At 49.7% G+C, this 22,793-nt stretch overlaps 1 protein-coding gene across 1 annotated transcript in view; it reads left to right on the top strand.

The window, feature by feature from the left end:
• itih6 (inter-alpha-trypsin inhibitor heavy chain family member 6) overlaps positions 1 to 22,793 on the top strand; it is a 104,563-nt gene that overhangs the window by 76,009 nt on the left and 5,761 nt on the right. The window contains exons 11-14 of the mRNA XM_070869109.1: positions 4,052 to 4,087; positions 7,939 to 7,989; positions 9,507 to 9,620; positions 11,715 to 12,098. Coding sequence (XP_070725210.1) covers positions 4,052 to 4,087; positions 7,939 to 7,989; positions 9,507 to 9,620; positions 11,715 to 12,098 — 585 coding nt within the window. The remainder of the gene's footprint in view (positions 1 to 4,051; positions 4,088 to 7,938; positions 7,990 to 9,506; positions 9,621 to 11,714; positions 12,099 to 22,793) is intronic.

Here is a 22,793-nt window from a genome sequence, read left to right on the forward strand (position 1 = left end):
AGTCGGCTATTCGGCCCCTCGAGCCTGCTGTTCAATGTGATCATGGCTGATCTTCGACCTCAACATCCTTCCTGCATCTACCCTGTCAAGTCCTGTAAGAATGTTGTATGTTTCTTTAACTATCCTAAGGCAGCATCATCATCATAGGCAGTCCCTCAGAATCGAGGAAGACTTGCTTCCATAGAAACATAGAAAGTAGGTGCAGGAGTTGGCCATTCAGCCCTTCGAGCCTGCACCACCATTCAATATGATCATGGCTGATCATTCCCTCAGTACCCCATTCCTGCTTTCTCTCCATACCCCTTGATCCCTTTAGTCGTAAGGGCCACATCTAACTCCCTTTTGAACATATCTAACGAACTGGCCTCAACAACTTTCTGTGGTAGAGAATTCCACAGGTTCACAACTCTCTGGGTGAAGAAGTTTCTCCTCATCTCGGTCCTAAATGGCTTACCCCTTATCCTTAGACTGTGAGCCCTGGTTCTGGACTTCCCCAACATCGGGAACATTCTTCCTGCATCTAACCTGTCCAATCCCGTCAGAATTTTATATGTTTCTATGAGATCCCCTCTCCTTCTTCTAAGTTCCAGTGAATATAAGCCTAGTTGATCCTGTCTTTCTTCATATGTCAGTCCTGCCATCCCAGGAATCAGTCTGGTGAACCTTCACTGCACTTCCTCAATAGCAAGAATGTCCTTCCTCAGATTAGGAGACCAAAACTGTACACAATACTCAAGGTGTGGCCTCACCAAGGCCCTGTACAACTGCAGTAAGACCTCCCTGCTCCTATACTCAAATCCCCTCACTATGAAGGCCAGCATGCCATTTGCTTTTCACTCTTAAAATGAGGCCTTAGGTGACTGAACAGTCCAATACGAGAACCACAGTCCCTGTCACAGGTGGGACAGACAGTGGTTGAGGGAAGGGGAGGGTGGGACTGGTTTGCCGCACGCTCCTTCCGCTGTCTGCGCTTGGTTTCTGCACGCTCTCGGCAACGAGACTCGAGGTGCTCAGCGCCCTCCCGGATGCACTTCCTCCTCTTAGGGCGAACTGGTCTTTGGCCAGGGACTCCCAAGTGTCAGTGGGGATGTTGCACTTTATCAGGGAGGCTTTGAGGGTGTCCTTGTAACGTTTCTGTTATGTATGCAATAGCTCGATAGACTGAATGCTGTAAACTAACACAGGTACAAACCTGGCTCTGCTTTATTAGGGCCCAAAGTGATTACATTACATGGTGGCTGGCCTTTTATACCTGGACCACACACACGTGCATACAGCCCAATGACCTCCAACAGTGGCGCCCCCTGGTGGCTAGTAACCCCAAGCATACATACATGACAATATCCCCCTTTGAGATATTAGTAACGGTCTTTTTACAAATTATGACGGTTCAGGGCTTTCCGCTCCCGAGTTAATCATCTCAGTTCAACTCCAGCCTTGGGTGAGTGTTCTGAGGCTGTTATGACTGGGGGCTGGGTCGCCGATCTGATGGGAGTGACAATGACCATGTCAGGGATTGAAAGTCCAGATTCATTGATGACTGTGGAGTCCTCTGATGACTGAAGGTAGGTTGGTTGGTCCCTGATTGTGTCTTCCTCAGACTGTTCCGGTCGATCCGTGTGCCACAGCTTTATCTGATCAACATGTTTCCTGCATGTCTGCCCATTCTTGAGCTTGACGATAAACACTCTGTTGCCCTCCTTGGCCGTAACAGTACCGGCGATCCACTTGGGACCTTGACCATAATTTAGTACATACACAGGATCGTTAACAGAAATGTCGCGTGACACAGTAGCGCGATCATGATACCACTGCTGACTTTGACGTCTGTATTCAACATGAACGTTCAAATCAGGGTGGACAAGAGAGAGCCTGGTCTTGAGACCTTTCTTCATCAATAGTTCAGCAGGGGGGACCCCGGTAAGCGTGTGGGGTCTTGTCCTGTAATTAAGCAATATGCATGACAAGCGAGTCTGCAGTGAACCTTGAGTTACATGTTTCATACTCTGCTTGATGGTTTGGACAGCACGCTCTGCTTGATCATTAGATGTGGGTTTGAATGGTGCTGATCTCACATGTTTAATACCATTGAGTTTCACGAACTCTTGAAACTCCAAACTAGTGAAGCAAGGTCCGTTATCGCTTACAACGATGTCGGGCAGACCATGAGTGGCAAACATGACACGAAGGCTCTCAATGGTAGCTGTGGATGTACTGGATGACATGATGATACACTCTATCCACTTGGAATATGCATCCACCACAACTAAAAACATCTTTCCCAGGAAGGGACCTGCAAAGTCGATGTGGATCCTGGACCATGGTTTGGACGGCCACAACCACAGACTCAGTGGCGATTCTGCTGGTGCTTTGCTGAGCTGCATGCAAGTGTTGCACTGATGCACACATGATTCCAGCTCAGAGTCAATTCCCGGCCACCATACATGAGACCTGGCAATGGCTTTCATCATGATAATACCGGGATGAGGGTCATGTACAAATTTCTCTCTGCCTTTCTTAGGCATAACAACATGATTACCCCACAGTAAACAATCGGACTGAATGGATAGTTCGTCTTTGCGACGGTTGTAAGGTTTGGTCTCACCGCCCATTTGCTTGGATATGGCAGACCAATCACCACGAAGGACACAACGTTTCACAACCAATAATATCGGGTCCTGGCTGCTCCAGGTCTTAACTTGTTGAACCATGACAGGGGTTCCTTCACTTTCAAAAGCATCCATGACTAACAGTAGGTCTGCCGGTTGTGGCATCTCCACCTCCGGTGTGGGCAACGGCAGACGGCTCAGTGCATCGGCACAATTCTCGGTGCCAGGTCTATGGCGAATGACATAACCATAGGCAGATAATGTCAGCGCCCATCTCTGGATGCGGGACGATGCATTGGTATTGATACCTTTGTTTTCCGAAAACAATGAAATGAGCGGCTTGTGATCTGTTTCCAGTTCAAACCGAAGACCAAACAGGTACTGATGCATCTTTTTAACCCCATACACACAGACTAGTGCCTCTTTCTCCACCATGCTGTAGGCTCTTTCCACCTTTGACAAACCTTTGACAAGAAGCATACGCAACAGGCTGTAGTTTACCCGACTCATTAGCTTGTTGGAGCACGCAACCAACTCTATATGATGAAGCATCACGGGCCAATACTAGACGCTTACACGGATCATAATTTACCAGCAGCTTGTTAGAGCAAAGCAGATTAGTAGCTTTCTCAAAAGCTCTATCTTGAGACGCACCCCAAACCCAGTTGTCGCTTTTCTTGGCAGCATGTGCAGTGGCTCTACTGAAGTGCTCAATCTAGGTAGGAAATGACCGAAGGAGATGAGTGGACCAAGGAACGAACGCAGCTCCATCACATTCTGAGGCTTGGGTGCATTTTTGATGGCCTTGGTTTTCGCGTCCGTGAGCCTAATGCAGCAATTTTCCTCCCCAGGAATTCGATCTCTGGTGCCATGAAGATGCACTTCGAGTGTTCCAGTCTGAGTCCCACTTTGTCCAGACGATGTAGAACCTCTTCCAGGTTGTTCAGATGTTCCTCGGAGTCACGACCGGTGATCAGGATGTCATCTTGGAACACGACGATTCTAGGGAACATAGACAGAATAAGGGGCCGCCCATTTAAAACTGAGATGAGGAGGAATTTCTTCTCTCAGGGGGTTGTAAATCTGTGGAATTCTCTGCCTCAGAGAGCTGTGGAAGCCGGGACATTGAATATATTTAAGACAGAGATAGACAGACTTTTGAGCGATAAGGGAGTGAAGGGTTACGGGGAGTGGGCAGGGAAGTGGAGCTGAGTCCATGATCGGATCAGCCATGATCTTATTGAATGGCGGAGCAGGCTCGAGGGGCCGAATGGCCGACTCCTGCTCCTATTTCTGATGTTCAAGGGAAAAGAGATCCACCCTCGTCATCCTTTCCTGATAGGTATACCCTCGCATTTCTGGTACTCTTTTTTGCACCTTCTCTCGAGCCCCTACCTTCTTTTTATATCTATCTAACTAATTAATATCTTGTTTTATTTTAGATATGTTATTACATGGAGTTCTTTACGATTTTACTGGTAAGAAAATATATATTTTTATTATTATGGATGTGTTTGTGTTAAACGCAGTAAGGTTGGAGAATTGAACTTTCCCCTGTGCGATCTGGGTGTGCGATGAGTATGGTCAGGAGGTTATGGGTTCGAGCTCCCACTCCAGCGACTCGAGCCCCACAATCCAGGCCCCACACTCCTCCCAGTGCCAGTACTGAGGGGGCGCTGCACTGTCGGAGGGGCAGTACTGAGGTGCACCATACTGTCGGAGGAGCAGTACTGAGGGAGCGCCGCACTGTCAGAGGGGCGGTACTGAGGGAGTGCCGTACTGTCGGAGGGGCGGTACTGAGGGAGCACCCCACTGTCGGAGGGGCAGTACTGAGGGAGCGCCGCACTGTCGGAGGAGCAGTACTGAGAGAGCGCCGTACTGTCGGAGGGGCAGTACTGAGGGAGTGCCGTACTGTCGGAGGGACAATACTGAGGGAGCGCCGCACTGTGGGAGGGGCGGTACTGAGGGAGTGCCGCACTGTCGGAGGGGCGGTACTGAGGGAGCGCCGCACTGTCAGAGGGGCGAAACTGAGGGAGCGCCACACTGTCGGAGGGACAATACTGAGGGAGCGCCGCACTGTGGGAGGGGCGGTACTGAGGGAGTGCCGCACTGTCGGAGGGGCGGTACTGAGGGAGCGCCGCACTGTCGGAGGGGCGGTACTGAGGGAGCACCGCACTGTCGGAGGGGCGGTACTGAGGGAGCGCCGCACTGTCGGAGGGGCGGTACTGAGGGAGCACCGCACTGTGGGAGGGGCAGTACTGAAGGAGCGCCGCACTGTAGGATGGGCAGTACTGAGGGAGCCCCGCACTGTCGGAGGGGCGGTACTGAGGGAGCACCGCACTGTGGGAGGAGCAGTACTGAAGGAGCGCCGCACTGTAGGATGGGCAGTACTGAGGGAGCACCGCACTGTGGGAGGGGCAGTACTGAAGGAGCGCCGCACTGTGGGAGGGGCAGTACTGAGGGAGCACCGCACTGTCGGAGGGGCACTGGCCTGGATTATGGGTTTGAGTCCCTGGGTGGGGGCTCGGACTTATGAGCCTTTGACTCAGAGGCATGCGTGAGACCACTGAGCCACAGCAGATTTGCAATTCACATCTTAATTTGTTTCATCTTTTTTCGAGGCTGAAATGGACGGTGTCTTTGATGTTGGTGAGAGCAGACCCGTGGGATAATTTCTTTGCGTTTGGGTGACACAGGAAATTGGCCTATTGACCTTTCCCCTCTGTGACCCGCATTTGAATCCAAGCCAGACTGCCGGGATGTAAGGTTAAGAACATAAGAATTAGGAGCAGGAGTCGGCCATTCGGCCCCTCAAGCCTGCTCCACCATTCAATAAGATTTTGGCTGATCTTCTATCTCAACGACTGAACCTCCACAGCTCTCTGGGCAGAGAATTCCAGAGTTTCACAACCCTCTGAGTGAAGAAGTTTCTCCTCATCTCAGTCCTAAATGGCCTACCCCTTATCCTGAAACATAGAAAATAGGAGCAGGAGTAGGCCATTCGGCCCCTCGAGCCTGCACCATTCAATATGACCATGGCTGATCCTCTATCTCAACACCATTTCCCGCTTTCTCCCCATACCCCTTGATGCCTTTTGTGTCTAGAAACCGATCTATCTCCCTCTTAAATATATTCAGTGACTTGGCCTCCAAAGCCTTCTGTGGTAGAGAATTCCACAGGTTCACCACCCTCGGAGTGAAAACATTTCTCCTCATCTCGCTCTTAAATTTCCTACCCCGTATCCTGAAACTGTGACCCCTTGTTCTAGACTTCCCAGCCCCAGGGAAACATCCTCCCCGCATCCAGTCTGTCCAACCCCGTCAGAATTTTATACCTTTCAATGAGATCCCCTCTCATTCTTCTCAACTCCAGTGAATACAGGCCCAGTCGACCCAATCTCTCCTCATACGGCAGTCCTGCCCTCCCAGGAATCAGTCTGGTGAACCTTCGCTGCACTCCCTCTACGGCAAGTATATCCTTCCTTTGGTAAGGAGACCCAAACTGTGCACAATACTCCAGGTGTGGTCTCACCAAGGCCCTGTATAACTGGAGTAAGATGTCTTTACCCTTATACACAAATCCTTTTCTGACCTGTCCTGAGTGCAAAGGATGAGGTGGAATCTCTTGCGAACCACACCATGATCCGAGTGAGCTGAGGTCTCCCACAAAAACTAGCCAATTTTCTATCAAATTCTCACAACCCAGTCACCTGAGACCATCGGGAGAGGGTTTGAGTTGAAACTGAGGCAATGAGGTGGTCTCACCTTGTGGTTGACGCACAGTGTTCGGGCAGTGAAGAGGGAGCTTTACTCTGTATCTAACCCCGTGCTGTACCTGCTCTGGGAGTGTTTGATGGGACAGTGTAGAGGGAGCTTTACTCTGTATCTAACCCCGTGCTGTACCTGCCCCGGGATTGTTTGATGGGACAGTGTAGAGGGAGCTTTACTCTGTATCTAACCCCGTGCTGTACCTGGCCTGGGAGTGTTTGATGTGACAGTGTAGAGGGAGGTTTACTCTGTATCTAACCCGTGCTGTACCTGCCTTGGGAGAGTTTGAGGGGGACAGTGTAGAGGGGGCTTTACTCTGTATCTAACCCGTGCTGTACCTGGCCTGGGAGTGTTTGATGGGACAGTGTAGAGGGAGGTTTACTCTGTATCTAACCCCGTGCTGTACCTGCCCTGGGAGTGTTTCATGGGACAGTGTAGAGGGAGCTTTACTCTGTATCTAACCCCCTGTACCTGCCCTGGGAGTGTTTGATGGGACAGTGTAGAGGGAGCTTTACTCTGTATCTAACCCGTGCTGTACCTGGCCTGGGAGTGTTTCATGGGACAGTATAGAGGGAGCTTTACTCTGTATCTAACCCCGTCCTGTACCTGCCCTGGGAGTGTTTGATGGGACAGTGGAGAGGGAGCTTTACTCTGTATCTAACCCGTGCTGTACCTGCCCTGGGAGTGTTTGATGGGACAGTGTAGAGGGAGCTTTACTCTGTATCTAACCCCGTGCTGTACCTGCCATGGGAGTGTTTCATGGGACAGTGTAGAGAGAGCTTTACTCTCTATCTAACCCCGTGCTGTACCTGCCATGGGAGTGTTTCATGGGACAGTGTAGAGAGAGCTTTACTCTCTATCTAACCCCGTGTTGTACCTGCCCTGGGAGTGTTTGATGGGACAGTGTAGAGGGAGCTTTACTCTGTATCTAACCCCCTGTACCTGCCCTGGGAGTGTTTGATGGGACAGTGTAGAGGGAGCTTTACTCTGTACCTAACCCCGTGCTGTACCTGCCCGGGGAGTGTTTGATGGGGACAGTGTAGAGGGAGCTTTACTCTGTATCTAACCCCATGCTGTACCTGTCCTGAGAGTGTTTGATGGGGACAGTGTAGAGGGAGCTTTACTCTGTATCTAACCCGTGCTGTACCTGCCCTTGGAGTGTGTGATGGGACAGTGTAGCGGGAGCTTTACTCTGTATCTAACCCCGTGCTGTACATGCCCTGGGAGTGTTTGATGTGACAGTGTAGAGGGAGCTTTACTCTGTATCTAACACGTGCTGTACCTGCCCTGGGAGTGTTTGATGGGACAGTGTAGAGGGAGCTTTACTCTGTATCTAACACGTGCTGTACCTGCCCTGGGATTGTTTGATGGGACAGTGTAGAGGGAGCTTTACTCTGTATCTAACCCCGTGCTGTACCTGCCCTGGGAGTGTTTGATGGGACAGTGTAGCGGGAGCTTTACTCTGTATCTCACCCGTGCTGCACCTGCCCTTGGAAGGACAGTCAGGCAGTCTTTTGTGTTGTACTGCTCAAAGCAAAATGAATAATTCTTCCCAATTTAGATGGCCTCGTGGACCCGAGGATGCCGGGACCAGGCCCGTACTTATACTCTGGTAAGTGTCCTCTGGTGACGTTCGTCCCAGTGAGAGAGGAGGGGAGGTGGGGTGGCGGGGGAGGGGGGGGTGAAATCAAGGAGAGAAACCAGAACATTCCATCAAGTTACTGCTGCGTGAGGCCTGATTTTAACTACAGGCACGTAACGGGCCTGGACGGGCAGAGACCAAACGGCCACTCCCCGTTCATTGCTGGGGTTGCCAACTCTGGTCAGGATTGTTCCTGAAGGTTCCGTCACACAACCTCCTCTCTCCATCTGCTGCCCCCCCGGCTCCCCACCCCCCTCCTCCGGTCCATCACCCATATTTCTGCACCCTCTTGACTCCAATATTTCTGTAAGTAACAAAGAAAAAGTCTTGCATTTTCATAGCGCCTGTTACAACCACCGGACTCCTCAAAGCACGTTACGGCCAATGAAGGACTTTGTTTGGAGTGCGCTCACTGTTGTAATGTGGGAAACGCCAATTTGCGCACAGCAAGCTCCCACACACAGCGATGTGATAATGACCCAGATCCTCTGTTTTTTGTGACGTTGATTGAGGGATAAATATTGGTCCCCAGACATCGCGGAGAACTCTCCTGCTTTTCTTCGCGATCTTTTACACCCCTCCGACAATGCGGCACTCCCTCAGTACTGCCCCTCCGACAGTGCGGCACTCCCTCAGTACTGCCCCTCCGACAGTGCGGCGCTCCCTCAGTACTGCCCCTCCGACAGTGCGGTGCTCCCTCAGTACTGCCCCTCCGACAGTGCGGCGCTACCTCAGTACTGCCCCTCCGACAGTGCGGGGCTCCCTCAGTACTGCCCCTCCGACAGTGCGGCGCTCCCTCAGTACTGCCCCTCCGACAGTGCGGGGCTCCCTCAGTACTGCCCCTCCGACAATGCGGCGCTCCCTCAGTACCGCCCCTCCAACAGTGCGGCGCTCCCTCAATACCGCCCCTCCGACAGTGCGGCGCTCCCTCAGTACTGCCCCTCCAACAGTGCAGCACTCGCTCAGTACTGCCCCTCCGACAGTGCGGCGTTCCCTCAGTACTGACCCTCCGACAGTGCGGTGCTCCCTCAGTACTGACCCTCCGACAGTGCGGCGTTCCCTCAGTACTGACCCTCCGACAGTGCGGTGCTCCCTCAGTACTGACCCTCCGACAGTGCGGCGTTCCCTCAGTACTGACCCTCCGACAGTGCGGTACTCCCTCAGTACTGCCCCTCCGACAGTGCGGCGTTCCCTCAGTACCGCCCCTCCGACAGTGCGGGGCTCCCTCAGTACTGCCCCTCCGACAGTGCGGCACTCCCTCAGTACTGCCCCTCCGACAGTGCGGTGCTCCCTCAGTACCGCCGCTCCGACAGTGCGGCGTTCCCTCAGTACTGACCCTCCGACAGTGCGGGGCTCCCTCGGGCTTCGAGCGGTTACGCCTCCCGCTGGAGACTGCTGGCAGCGGGCTCTTCACGGCCTGCCCGTGGCGTGTGGCACCGTGCGCTGAGTTTCCTCAGGGTTTCACTCCCTCTTTCTCTCCCGGGCAGTGGACGGAGATCCTCACTTTGTGGTCAAGGTGCCGAATTCCAACGACAGCATTTGCTTCACCATTGATGGCCATGCGGAGGACACGCTGCGGCTGGTGGAGGACCCTCTCTCAGGTACAGGGCCCACTCACCTGTGGGGGTTTGTGAGTGGATGGGAGAGGTGTGTGTGTGTGTGAGAGTGTGTGTGAGCGAGTGAGTGTGAGTGTGTGTGTGTGTGAGTGTGAGTGTGTGTGTGAGAGTGAGTGAGTGTGTGTGTGTGTGTGTGTGAGAATATGTGTGTGTGTGTGAGCGAGTGAGTGTGAGTGTGTGTGTGTGTTTTTGTGTGTGAGTGTGTGAGTGTGTGTGTGTGAGTGAGTGTGTGTGTGTGAGTGAGTATGAGTGTGTGTGTGTGAGTGTTTTTGTGTGTGAGTGTGTGAGTGAGTGTGTGAGTGAGTGAGTGAGTGTGTGTGAGTGAGTTTGTGTGCGTGTGTGAGTGAGTGTGAGCGTGTGTGTGAGTGTGAATGTGTGTGTATGTGCTTGTGTGAGTGTATGTGAGTGTGAGTGTGTGTGTGAGTGTGTGTGTGAGTGTGTGTGTGTGTGTGAGTGTATGTGAGTGTGAGTGTGAGTGTGTGTGTGAGTGTGTGTGAGTGTGAGTGTGAGTGTGTGTGTGAGTGTGTGTGTGTGTGTATGTGTGAAAGGATATACTTGCTTTGGAGGCAGTTCAGAGAAGGTTCACTCGGTTGATTCCGGGGATGAGGGGGTTGTCTTATGAGGAAAGGTTGAGAAGGTTGGGCCTCAACTCATTGGAATTCAGAAGAATGAGAGGTGATCTTATCGAAACGTATAAGATTATGAGGGGGCTCGACAAGGTGGATGCAGAGAGGATGTTTCCACTGATGGGGGGAGACTAGAACTAGGGGGCATGGTCTTAGAATAAGGGGCCGCCCATTTAAAACTGAGATGAGGAGGAATTTCTTCTCTCAGAGGGTTGTAAATCTGTGGAATTCGCTGCCTCAGAGAGCTGTGGAAGCCGGGACATTGAATATATTTAAGACAGAGATAGACAGTTTCTTAACCGATAAGGGGATAAGGGGGCGGGCAGGGAAGTGGAGCTGAGTCCATGATCGGATCAGCCATGGTCGTATTAAATGGCGGAGCAGGCTCGAGGGGCCGAATGGCCGACTCCTGCTCCTATTTCTGATGTGTCATGTGAGGTTATCCACTTTGGTGGTAAAAACAGAGAGACAGACTATTATCTGAATGGTGACAGATTAGGAAAAGGGGAGGTGCAAAGAGACCTGGGTGTCATGGTACATCAGTCATTGAAGGTTGGCATGCAGGTGCAGCAGGCGGTTAAGAAAGCAAATGGCATGTTGGCCTTCATAGCAAGGGGATTTGAGTACAGGGGCAGGGAGGTGTTGCTACAGTTGTACAGGGCATTGGTGAGGCCACACCTGGAGTATTGTGTACAGTTTTGGTCTCCTAACCTGAGGAAGGACATTCTTGCTATTGAGGGAGTGCAGCGAAGGTTCACCAGACTGATTCCCGGGATGGCGGGACTGACCTATCAAGAAAGACTGGATCAACTGGGCTTGTATTCACTGGAGTTCAGAAGAATGAGAGGGGACCTCATAGAAACATATAAAATTCTGACGGGGTTAGACAGGTTAGATGCAGGAAGAATGTTCCCAATGTTGGGGAAGTCCAGAACCAGGGGTCACAGTCTAAGGATAAGGGGTAAGCCATTTAGGACCGAGATGCGGAGGAACTTCTTCACCCAGAGAGTGGTGAACCTGTGGAATTCTCTACCACAGAAAGTTGTTGAGGCCAATTCACTAAATACATTCAAAAAGGAGTTAGATGAGTCCTTACTGCTAGGGGGATCAAGGGGTATGGCGAGAAAGCAGGAATGGGGTACTGAAGTTGAATGTTCAGCCATGAACTCATTGAATGGCGGTGCAGGCTAGAAGGGCCGAATGGCCTACTCCTGCACCTATTTTCTATGTTTCTATGCTGTTTGTAGCCACCAGATGGTGTCATTGCCGGAGGCCACTGAGCAGCATGCACATGGTGCTGCTCTGGTATAAAAGGCCAGCCACTTTGTGAGTCAGGCACTTTGGCCTGTAATAAAGCAGAGGCAAGGTTGTACCTTGTTCAGTTAAACAGTACTCAGTTTATACCTTTATTGCATACATAACATTATGTGTCTCGTTCGATCTCTTTCCCCAGGAGTCACAGTCGACGGCCATTTGATGGGAGCCCCGCTCAACCCGGAGCACACGGCGCGGCCCCGCAACTTTTTCGACTGGATCGCGGTGCGGGCAGCGATTCCTGGGCGCGGGGGCTACAGGGTCAACGTCAGCCGGGAGGGCGTGACCCTGGAAGGGGAGCACCGCCTCTCCCTCCCCTGGCAACCCGCCTCCGACACCAGCAAACCGGGGCTGCGGCTCGCGGTGTCCCGTTCGGCCGGCGTGGGCCTCTGGCTCGGCCCGGAGATCCAGTTCCAGGTCCTGCTCCACCGCTACGCCCACCCCTCGCACCTCCAGCTGGACCACCTCGGCTTTTACGTCGTCCGGGGAGACGGGCTTTCTCAGCGGGCTCAAGGGTTGCTAGGTGAGTGGCGGATGGTGCAAGCGTTCGATATCCTGTGCTTCATCCGGCTCCCCTCGATTGGGTTCACTCCCGGGTATCCGTTATTGTATATAAACCCCCGAACCCCTCGATTATACCCCAGCCTGTAACTCACTCCTGGGTATCTGTTATTGTATATAAACCCCCCGAACCCCTCGATTGGATCCCAGCCTGTAACTCACTCCCGGGTATCTGTTATTGTATATAAACCCCCCGAACCCCTCGATTAGATTCACTCCCGGGTATCCGTTATTGTACATAAACCCCCCGAACCCCTCGATTGGATCCCAGCCTGTAACTCACTCCCGGGTATCTGTTATTCTATATAGAAACCCCTGAACCCCTCGATTAGATCCCAGCCTGTAACTCACTCCCGAGTATCTGTTATTGTATATATAAACCCCCGAACCCCTCGATTAGATCCATGCCTGTAACTCACTCCCGGGTATCCGTTATTCTATATATAAACCCCCGAACCCCTCGATTAGATTCCAGCCTGTAACTCACTCCCGGGTATCCGTTATTCTATATATAAACCCCCGAACCCCTCGATTAGATCCCAGCCTGTAACTCACTCCCGGGTATCTGTTATTGTATATATAAATCCCCCGAACCCCTCGATTAGATTCCAGCCTGTAACTCACTCCCGGGTATCCGTTATTCTATATATAAACCCCCCGAACCCCTCGATTAGATTCCAGCCTGTAACTCACTCCCGGGTATCTGTTATTGTATATAAACCACCCGAACCCCTCGATTAGATTCCAGCCTGTAACTCACTCCCGGGTATCCGTTATTGTATATAAACCCTCCAAACCCCTCGATTATACCCCAGCCTGTAACTCACTCCCGGGTATCTGTTATTGTATACAAACCCCCCGAACCCCTCGATTAGATTCCAGCCTGTAACTCACTCCGGGGTATCTGTTATTCTATATATAAACCCCCCTGAACCCCTCGATTAGATTCCAGCCTGTAACTCACTCCCGGGTATCTGTTATTCTATATATAAACCCCCCCGAACCCCTCGATTAGATTCCAGCCTGTAACTCACTCCCGGGTATCTGTTATTGTATATAAACCCCCTGAACCCCTCGATTAGGTTCCAGCCTGTAACTCACTCCCGGGTATCTGTTATTGTATATATAAACCCCCCGAACCACTCGATTAGATTCCAGTGTGTAACTCACTCCCGGGTATCTGTTATTCTATATATAAACCCCCCGAACCCCTCGATTAGGTTCCAGCCTGTAACTCACTCCCGGGTATCTGTTATTGTATATATAAACCCCCCGAACCACTCGATTAGATTCCAGCCTGTAACTCACTCCTGGGTATCTGTTATTCTATATATAAACCCCCGAACCCCTCGATTAGATCCCAGCCTGTAACTCACTCCCGGGTATCTGTTATTGTATATAAACCCCCCGAGCCCCTCGATTAGATTCCAGCCTGTAACTCTCTCACGGGTATCCGTTATTCTATATATAAACGCCTGAACCCCTCGATTAGATTCCAGCCGGTAACTCTCTCCCGGGTATCCGTTATTGTATATAAACCCCCCCGAACCCCTCGATTAGATCCCAGTCTGTAACTCACTCCCGGGTATCTGTTATTCTACATATAAACCCCCCGAACCCCTCGATTAGATTCCAGCCTGTAACTCACTCCCGGGTATCTGTTATTCTACATATAAACCCCCCCGAACCCCTCGATTAGATTCCAGCCTGTAACTCACTCCCGGGTATCGGTTATTCTATATATAAACCCCCCCGAACCCCTCGATTAGATTCTAGCCTGTAACTCACTCCCGGGTATCTGTTATTCTATATATAAACCCCCTGAACCCCTCGATTAGATTGCAGCCTGTAACTCACTCCCGGGTATCTGTTATTCTATATATAAACCCCCCGAACCCCTCGATTAGATTCCAGCCTGTAACTCATTCCCGGGTATCTGTTATTCTATATATAAACCCCCCGAACCCCTCGATTAGATCCCAGTCTGTAACTCACTCCCGGGTATCTGTTATTGTATATAAACCCCCCGAACCCCTCGATTAGATTACAGCCTGTAACTCACTCCCGGGTATCTGTTATTCTGTATATAAACCCCCCGAACCCCTCGATTAGATTCCAGCCTGTAACTCATTCCCGGGTATCTGTTGTTCTATATATAAACCCCCAGAACCCCTCGATTAGATTACAGCCTGTAACTCACTCCCGGGTATCTGTTATTCTGTATATAAACCCCCCGAACCCCTCGATTAGATTCCAGCCTGTAACTCATTCCCGGGTATCTGTTATTTTATATATAAACCCCCCGAACCCCTCGATTAGATCCCAGTCTGCAACTCACTCCCGTGTATCTGTTATTGAATATAAACCCCCCGAACCCCTCGATTAGATTCCAGCCTGTAACTCACTCCCGGGTATCGGTTATTCTATATAAACCCCCCAAACCCCTTGATTAGATTCCAGCCTGTAACTCACTCCTGGGTATCTGTTATTCGATATATAAACCCCCTAAACCTCTCGATTAGATTCCAGCCTGTAACTCACTCCTGGGTATCTGTTATTCTATATATAAACCCCCCGAACCCCTCGATTAGATTCCAGCCTGTAACTCACGCCCGGGTATCCGTTATTCTATATTTAAACCCCCCGAACCCGTCGATTAGATTCCAGCCTGTAACTCACTCCCGGGTCTCTGTTATTCTATATATAAACCCCCCCCGAACCCCTCGATTAGATTCCAGCCTGTAACTCACTCCCGGGTATCCGTTATTCTATATATAAACACCCCCCAAACCCCTCGATTAGATTCCAGCCTGTAACTCACTCCCATGTATCTGTTGTTCTATATATAAACCCCCCGAACCCCTCGATTAGATTCCAGCCTGTAACTCACTCCCGGGTATCCGTTATTCTATATATAAACCCCCCCCAAACCCCTCGATTAGATTCCAGCCTGTAACTCACTCCCGTGTATCTGTTGTTCTATATATAAACCCCCCGAACCCCTCGATGAGATTCCAGCCTGCAACTCACTCCCGCGTATCCGTTATTCTATATATAAACCCCCCGAACCCCTCGATTAGATCCCAGTCTGTAACTCACTCCCGGGTATCTGTTATTGTATATAAACCCCCCCGAACCCCTCGATTAGATCCCAGTCTGTAACTCACTCCCGGGTATCTGTTATTCTACATATAAACCCCCCGAACCCCTCGATTACATTCCAGCCTGTAACTCACTCCCGGGTATCTGTTATTCTATATATAAACCCCCCCGAACCCCTCGATTAGATTCCAGCCTGTAACTCACTCCCGAGTATCGGTTATTCTATATATAAACCCCCCCGAACCCCTCGATTAGATTTCAGCCTGTAACTCACTCCCGGGTATCTGTTATTCTATATATAAACCCCCTGAACCCCTCGATTAGATTCCAGCCTGTAACTCACTCCCGGGTATCTGTTATTCTATATATAAACCCCCCGAACCCCTCGATTAGATTCCAGCCTGTAACTCATTCCCGGGTATCTGTTATTCTATATATAAACCCCCCAGAACCCCTCGATTAGATCCCAGTCTGTAACTCACTCCCGGGTATCTGTTATTGTATATAAACCCCCCGAACCCCTCGATTAGATTACAGCCTGTAACTCACTCCCGGGTATCTGTTATTCTGTATATAAACCCCCCGAACCCCTCGATTAGATTCCAGCCTGTAACTCATTCCCGGGTATCTGTTATTCTATATATAAACCCCCCGAACCCCTCGATTAGATCCCAGTCTGCAACTCACTCCCGGGTATCAGTTATTGTATATAAACCCCCCGAACCCCTCGATTAGATCCCAGCCTGTAACTCACTCCCGTGTATCTGTTATTGAATATAAACCCCCCGAACCCCTCGATTAGATTCCAGCCTGTAACTCACTCCCGGGTATCGGTTATTCTATATAAACCCCCCAAACCCCTCGATTAGATTCCAGCCTGTAACTCACTCCTGGGTATCTGTTATTCTATATATAAACCCCCCAAACCTCTCGATTAGATTCCAGCCTGTAACTCACTCCCGGGTATCTGTTATTCTATATATAAACCCCCCGAACCCCTCGATTAGATTACAGCCTGTAACTCACTCCCGGGTATCTGTTATTCTGTATATAAACCCCCCGAACCCCTCGATTAGATTCCAGCCTGTAACTCATTCCCGGGTATCTGTTATTCTATATATAAACCCCCCGAACCCCTCGATTAGATCCCAGTCTGCAACTCACTCCCGGGTATCTGTTATTGTATATAAACCCCCCGAACCCCTCGATTAGATCCCAGCCTGTAACTCACTCCCGTGTATCTGTTATTGAATATAAACCCCCCGAACCCCTCGATTAGATTCCAGCCTGTAACTAACTCCTGGGTATCTGTTATTCTATATATAAACCCCCCAAACCTCTCGATTAGATTCCAGCCTGTAACTCACTCCCGGGTATCTGTTGTTCTATATATAAACCCACCGAACCCCTCGATTAGATTCCAGCCTGTAACTCACTCCCGGGTATCCGTTATTCTATATATAAACCCCCCCCAAACCTCTCGATTAGATTCCAGCCTGTAACTCACTCCCGTGTATCTGTTGTTCTATATATAAACCCCCCGAACCCCTCGATTAGATTCCAGCCTGTAACTCACTCCCGGGTATCTGTTATTCTATATATAAACCCCCCGAACCCCTCGATTAGATTCCAGCCTGTAACTCACTCCCGGGTATCCGTTATTCTATATATAAACCCCCCCGAACCCCTCGATTAGATTCCAGCCTGTAACTCACTCCCGGGTATCTGTTATTCTATATATAAACCCCCTGAACCCCTCGATTAGATTACAGCCTGTAACTCACTCCCGGGTATCTGTTATTCTATATATAAACCCCCCGAACCCCTCGATTAGATCCCAGTCTGTAACTCACTCCCGGGTATCTGTTATTGTATATAAACCCCCCGAACCCCTCGATTAGATTACAGCCTGTAACTCACTCCCGGGTATCTGTTATTCTGTATATAAACCCCCCGAACCCCTCGATTAGATTCCAGCCTGTAACTCATTCCCGGGTATCTGTTATTCTATATATAAACCCCCCGAACCCCTCGATTAGATCCCAGTCTGTAACTCACTCCCGGGTATCTGTTATTGTATATAAACCCCCCCGCACCCCTCGATTAGATCCCAGTCTGTAACTCACTCCCGGGTATCTGTTATTCTACATATAAACCCCCCGGACCCCTCGATTAGATTCCAGCCTGTAACTCATTCCCGGGTATCTGTTATTCTATATATAAACCCCCCCGAACCCCTCGATTAGATCCCAGTCTGCAACTCACTCCCGGGTATCTGTTATTGTATATAAACCCCCCGAACCCCTCGATTAGATCCCAGCCTGTAACTCACTCCCGTGTATCTGTTATTGAATATAAACCCCCCGAACCCCTCGATTAGTTTCCAGCCAGCAACTCACTCCCGGGTATCGGTTATTCTATATAAACCCCCCAAACCCCTCGATTAGATTCCAGCCTGTAACTCACTCCTGGGTATCTGTTATTCTATATATAAACCCCCCAAACCTCTCGATTAGATTCAGACTGTAACTCACTCCCGGGTATCTGTTATTCTATATATAAACCCCCCGAACCCCTCGATTAGATTCCAGTCTGTAACTCACGCCCGGGTATCCGTTATTCTATATATAAACCCCCCGAACCCGTCGATTAGATTCCAGCCTGTAACTCACGCCCGGGTATCCGTTATTCTATATATAAACCCCCCCCGAACCCCTCGATTAGATTCCAGCCTGTAACTCACTCCCGGGTATCCGTTATTCTATATATAAACCCCCCCCAAACCCCTCGATTAGATTCCAGCCTGTAACTCACTCCCGTGTATCTGTTGTTCTATATATAAACCCCCCGAACCCCTCGATTAGATTCCAGCCTGTAACTCACTCCCGCGTATCCGTTATTCTATATATAAACCCCCCCCGAACCCCTCGATTAGATTCCAGCCTGTAACTCACTCCCGTGTATCTGTTGTTCTATATATAAACCCCCCGAACCCCTCGATTAGATTCCAGCCTGTAACTCACTCCCGGGTATCTGTTATTCTATATATAAACCCCCTGAACCCCTCGATTAGATTACAGCCTGTAACTCACTCCCGGGTATCTGTTATTCTATATATAAACCCCCCGAACCCCTCGATTAGATTACAGCCTGTAACTCACTCCCGGGTATCTGTTATTCTGTATATAAACCCCCCGAACCCCTCGATTAGATTCCAGCCTGTAACTCATTCCCGGGTATCTGTTATTCTATATATAAACCCCCCGAACCCCTCGATTAGATCCCAGTCTGTAACTCACTCCCGGGTATCTGTTATTGTATATAAACCCCCCGAACCCCTCGATTAGATCCCAGCCTGTAACTCACTCCCGTGTATCTGTTATTGAATATAAACCCCCCGAACCCCTCGATTAGATTCCAGCCTGTAACTCACTCCCGGGTATCGGTTATTCTATATAAACCCCCGAAACCCCTCGATTAGATTCCAGCCTGTAACTCACTCCTGGGTATCTGTTATTCTATATATAAACCCCCCAAACCTCTCGATTAGATTCCAGCCTGTAACTCACTTCCGGGTATCTGTTATTCTATATATAAACCCCCCGAACCCCTCGATTAGATTACAGCCTGTAACTCACTCCCGGGTATCTGTTATTCTGTATATAAACCCCCCGAACCCCTCGATTAGATTCCAGCCTGTAACTCATTCCCGGGTATCTGTTATTCTACATATAAACCCCCCGAACCCCTCGATTAGATCCCAGTCTGCAACTCACTCCCGGGTATCTGTTATTGTATATAAACCCCCCGAACCTCTCGATTAGATCCCAGCCTGTAACTCACTCCCGTGTATCTGTTATTGAATATAAACCCCCCCGAACCCCTCGATTAGATTCCAGCCTGTAACTCACTCCCGGGTATCGGTTATTCTATATAAACCCCCCAAACCCCTCGATTAGATTCCAGCCTGTAACTCACTCCTGGGTATCTGTTATTCTATATAGAAACCCCCCAAACCTCTCGATTAGATTCCAGCCTGTAACTCACTCCCGGTATCTGTTATTCTATATATAAACCCCCCGAACCCCTCGATTAGATTCCAGCCTGTAACTCACTCCCGGGTATCGGTTATTCTATATAAACCCCCCAAACCCCTTGATTAGATTCCAGCCTGTAACTCACTCCTGGGTATCTGTTATTCGATATATAAACCCCCTAAACCTCTCGATTAGATTCCAGCCTGTAACTCACTCCCGGGTATCTGTTATTCTATATATAAACCCCCCGAACCCCTCGATTAGATTCCAGCCTGTAATTCACGCCCGGGTATCCGTTATTCTATATATAAACCCCCCGAACCCGTCGATTAGATTCCAGCCTGCAACTCACTCCCGGGTCTCTGTTATTCTATATATAAACCCCCCCCGAACCCCTCGATTAGATTCCAGCCTGTAACTCACTCCCATGTATCTGTTGTTCTATATATAAACCCCCCGAACCCCTCGATTAGATTCCAGCCTGTAACTCACTCCCGGGTATCTGTTATTCTATATATGAACCCCCCCGAACCCCTCGATTAGATTCCAGCCTGTAACTCACTCCCGAGTATCGGTTATTCTATATATAAACCCCCCCGAACCCCTCGATTAGATTTCAGCCTGTAACTCACTCCCGGGTATCTGTTATTCTATATATAAACCCCCTGAACCCCTCGATTAGATTTCAGCCTGTAACTCACTCCCGGGTATCTGTTATTCTATATATAAACCCCCTGAACCCCTCGATTAGATTTCAGCCTGTAACTCACTCCCGGGTATCTGTTATTCTATATATAAACCCCCTGAACCCCTCGATTAGATTCCAGCCTGTAACTCACTTCCGGGTATCTGTTATTGTATATAAACCCCCCGAACCCCTCGATTAGATTACAGCCTGTAACTCACTCCCGGGTATCTGTTATTCTGTATATAAACCCCCCGAACCCCTCGATTAGATTCCAGCCTGTAACTCATTCCCGGGTATCTGTTATTCTACATATAAACCCCCCGAACCCCTCGATTAGATCCCAGTCTGCAACTCACTCCCGGGTATCTGTTATTGTATATAAACCCCCCGAACCCCTCGATTAGATCCCAGCCTGTAACTCACTCCCGTGTATCTGTTATTGAATATAAACCCCCCGAACCCCTCGATTAGATTCCAGCCTGTAACTCACTCCCGGGTATCGGTTATTCTATATAAACCCCCCAAACCCCTCGATTAGATTCCAGCCTGTAACTCACTCCTGGGTATCTGTTATTCTATATATAAACACCCCAAACCTCTCGATTAGATACCAGCCTGTAACTCACTCCCGGGTATCTGTTATTCTATATATAAACCCCCCGAACCCCTCGATTAGATTACAGCCTGCAACTCACTCCCGGGTATCTGTTATTCTGTATATAAACCCCCCGAACCCCTCGATTAGATTCCAGCCTGTAACTCATTCCCGGGTATCTGTTATTCTATATATAAACCCCCCGAACCCCTCGATTAGATCCCAGTCTGCAACTCACTCCCGGGTATCTGTTATTGTATATAAACCCCCCGAACCCCTCGATTAGATCCCAGCCTGAAACTCACTCCCGTGTATCTGTTATTGAATATAAACCCCCCGAACCCCTCGATTAGATTCCAGCCTGTAACTCACTCCCGGGTATCGGTTATTCTATATAAACCCCCCAAACCCCTCGATTAGATTCCAGCCTGTAACTCACTCCTGGGTATCTGTTATTCTATATATAAACCCCCCAAACCTCTCGATTAGATTCCAGACTGTAACTCACTCCCGTGTATCTGTTGTTCTATATATAAACCCCCCGAACCCCTCGATTAGATTCCAGCCTGTAACTCACTCCCGCGTATCCGTTATTCTATATATAAACCCCCCCCGAACCCCTCGATTAGATTCCAGCCTGTAACTCACTCCCGTGTATCTGTTGTTCTATATATAAACCCCCCCGAACCCCTCGATTAGATCCCAGTCTGCAACTCACTCCCGGGTATCTGTTATTGTATATAAACCCCCCGATCCCTCGATTAGATCCCAGCCTGTAACTCACTCCCGTGTATCTGCTGTTGAATATAAACCCCCCGAACCCCTCGATTAGATTCCAGCCAGTAACTCACTCCCGGGTATCGGTTATTCTATATAAACCCCTCGATTAGATTCCAGCCTGTAACTCACTCCTGGGTATCTGTTATTCTATATATAAACCCCCCAAACCTCTCGATTAGATTCCAGACTGTAACTCACTCCCGGGTATCTGTTATTCTATATATAAACCCCCCGAACCCCTCGATTAGATTCCAGTCTGTAACTCACGCCCGGGTATCCGTTATTCTATATATAAACCCCCCGAACCCGTCGATTAGATTCCAGCCTGTAACTCACGCCCGGGTATCCGTTATTCTATATATAAACCCCCCCGAACCCCTCGATTAGATTCCAGCCTGTAACTCACTCCCGGGTATCCGTTATTCTATATATAAACCCCCCCCAAACCCCTCGATTAGATTCCAGCCTGTAACTCACTCCCGTGTATCTGTTGTTCTATATATAAACCCCCCGAACCCCTCGATTAGATTCCAGCCTGTAACTCACTCCCGCGTATCCGTTATTCTATATATAAACCCCCCCCGAACCCCTCGATTAGATTCCAGCCTGTAACTCACTCCCGTGTATCTGTTGTTCTATATATAAACCCCCCGAACCCCTCGATTAGATTCCAGCCTGTAACTCACTCCCGGGTATCTGTTATTCTATATACAAACCCCCTGAACCCCTCGATTAGATTACAGCCTGTAACTCACTCCCGGGTATCTGTTATTCTATATATAAACCCCCCGAACCCCTCGATTAGATTACAGCCTGTAACTCACTCCCGGGTATCTGTTATTCTGTATATAAACCCCCCGAACCCCTCGATTAGATTCCAGCCTGTAACTCATTCCCGGGTATCTGTTATTCTATATATAAACCCCCCGAACCCCTCGATTAGATCCCAGTCTGTAACTCACTCCCGGGTATCTGTTATTGTATATAAACCCCCCGAACCCCTCGATTAGATCCCAGCCTGTAACTCACTCCCGTGTATCTGTTATTGAATATAAACCCCCCGAACCCCTCGATTAGATTCCAGCCTGTAACTCACTCCCGGGTATCGGTTATTCTATATAAACCCCCCAAACCCCTCGATTAGATTCCAGCCTGTAACTCACTCCTGGGTATCTGTTATTCTATATATAAACACCCCAAACCTCTCGATTAGATACCAGCCTGTAACTCACTCCCGGGTATCTGTTATTCTATATATAAACCTCCCGAACCCCTCGATTAGATTACAGCCTGCAACTCACTCCCGGGTATCTGTTATTCTGTATATAAACCCCCCGAACCCCTCGATTAGATTCCAGCCTGTAACTCATTCCCGGGTATCTGTTATTCTATATATAAACCCCCCGAACCCCTCGATTAGATCCCAGTCTGCAACTCACTCCCGGGTATCTGTTA

This window comes from Pristiophorus japonicus, chromosome 32, assembly GCF_044704955.1.
Source record: "Pristiophorus japonicus isolate sPriJap1 chromosome 32, sPriJap1.hap1, whole genome shotgun sequence".
NCBI classification, from domain to species: Eukaryota; Metazoa; Chordata; class Chondrichthyes; family Pristiophoridae; genus Pristiophorus; species Pristiophorus japonicus.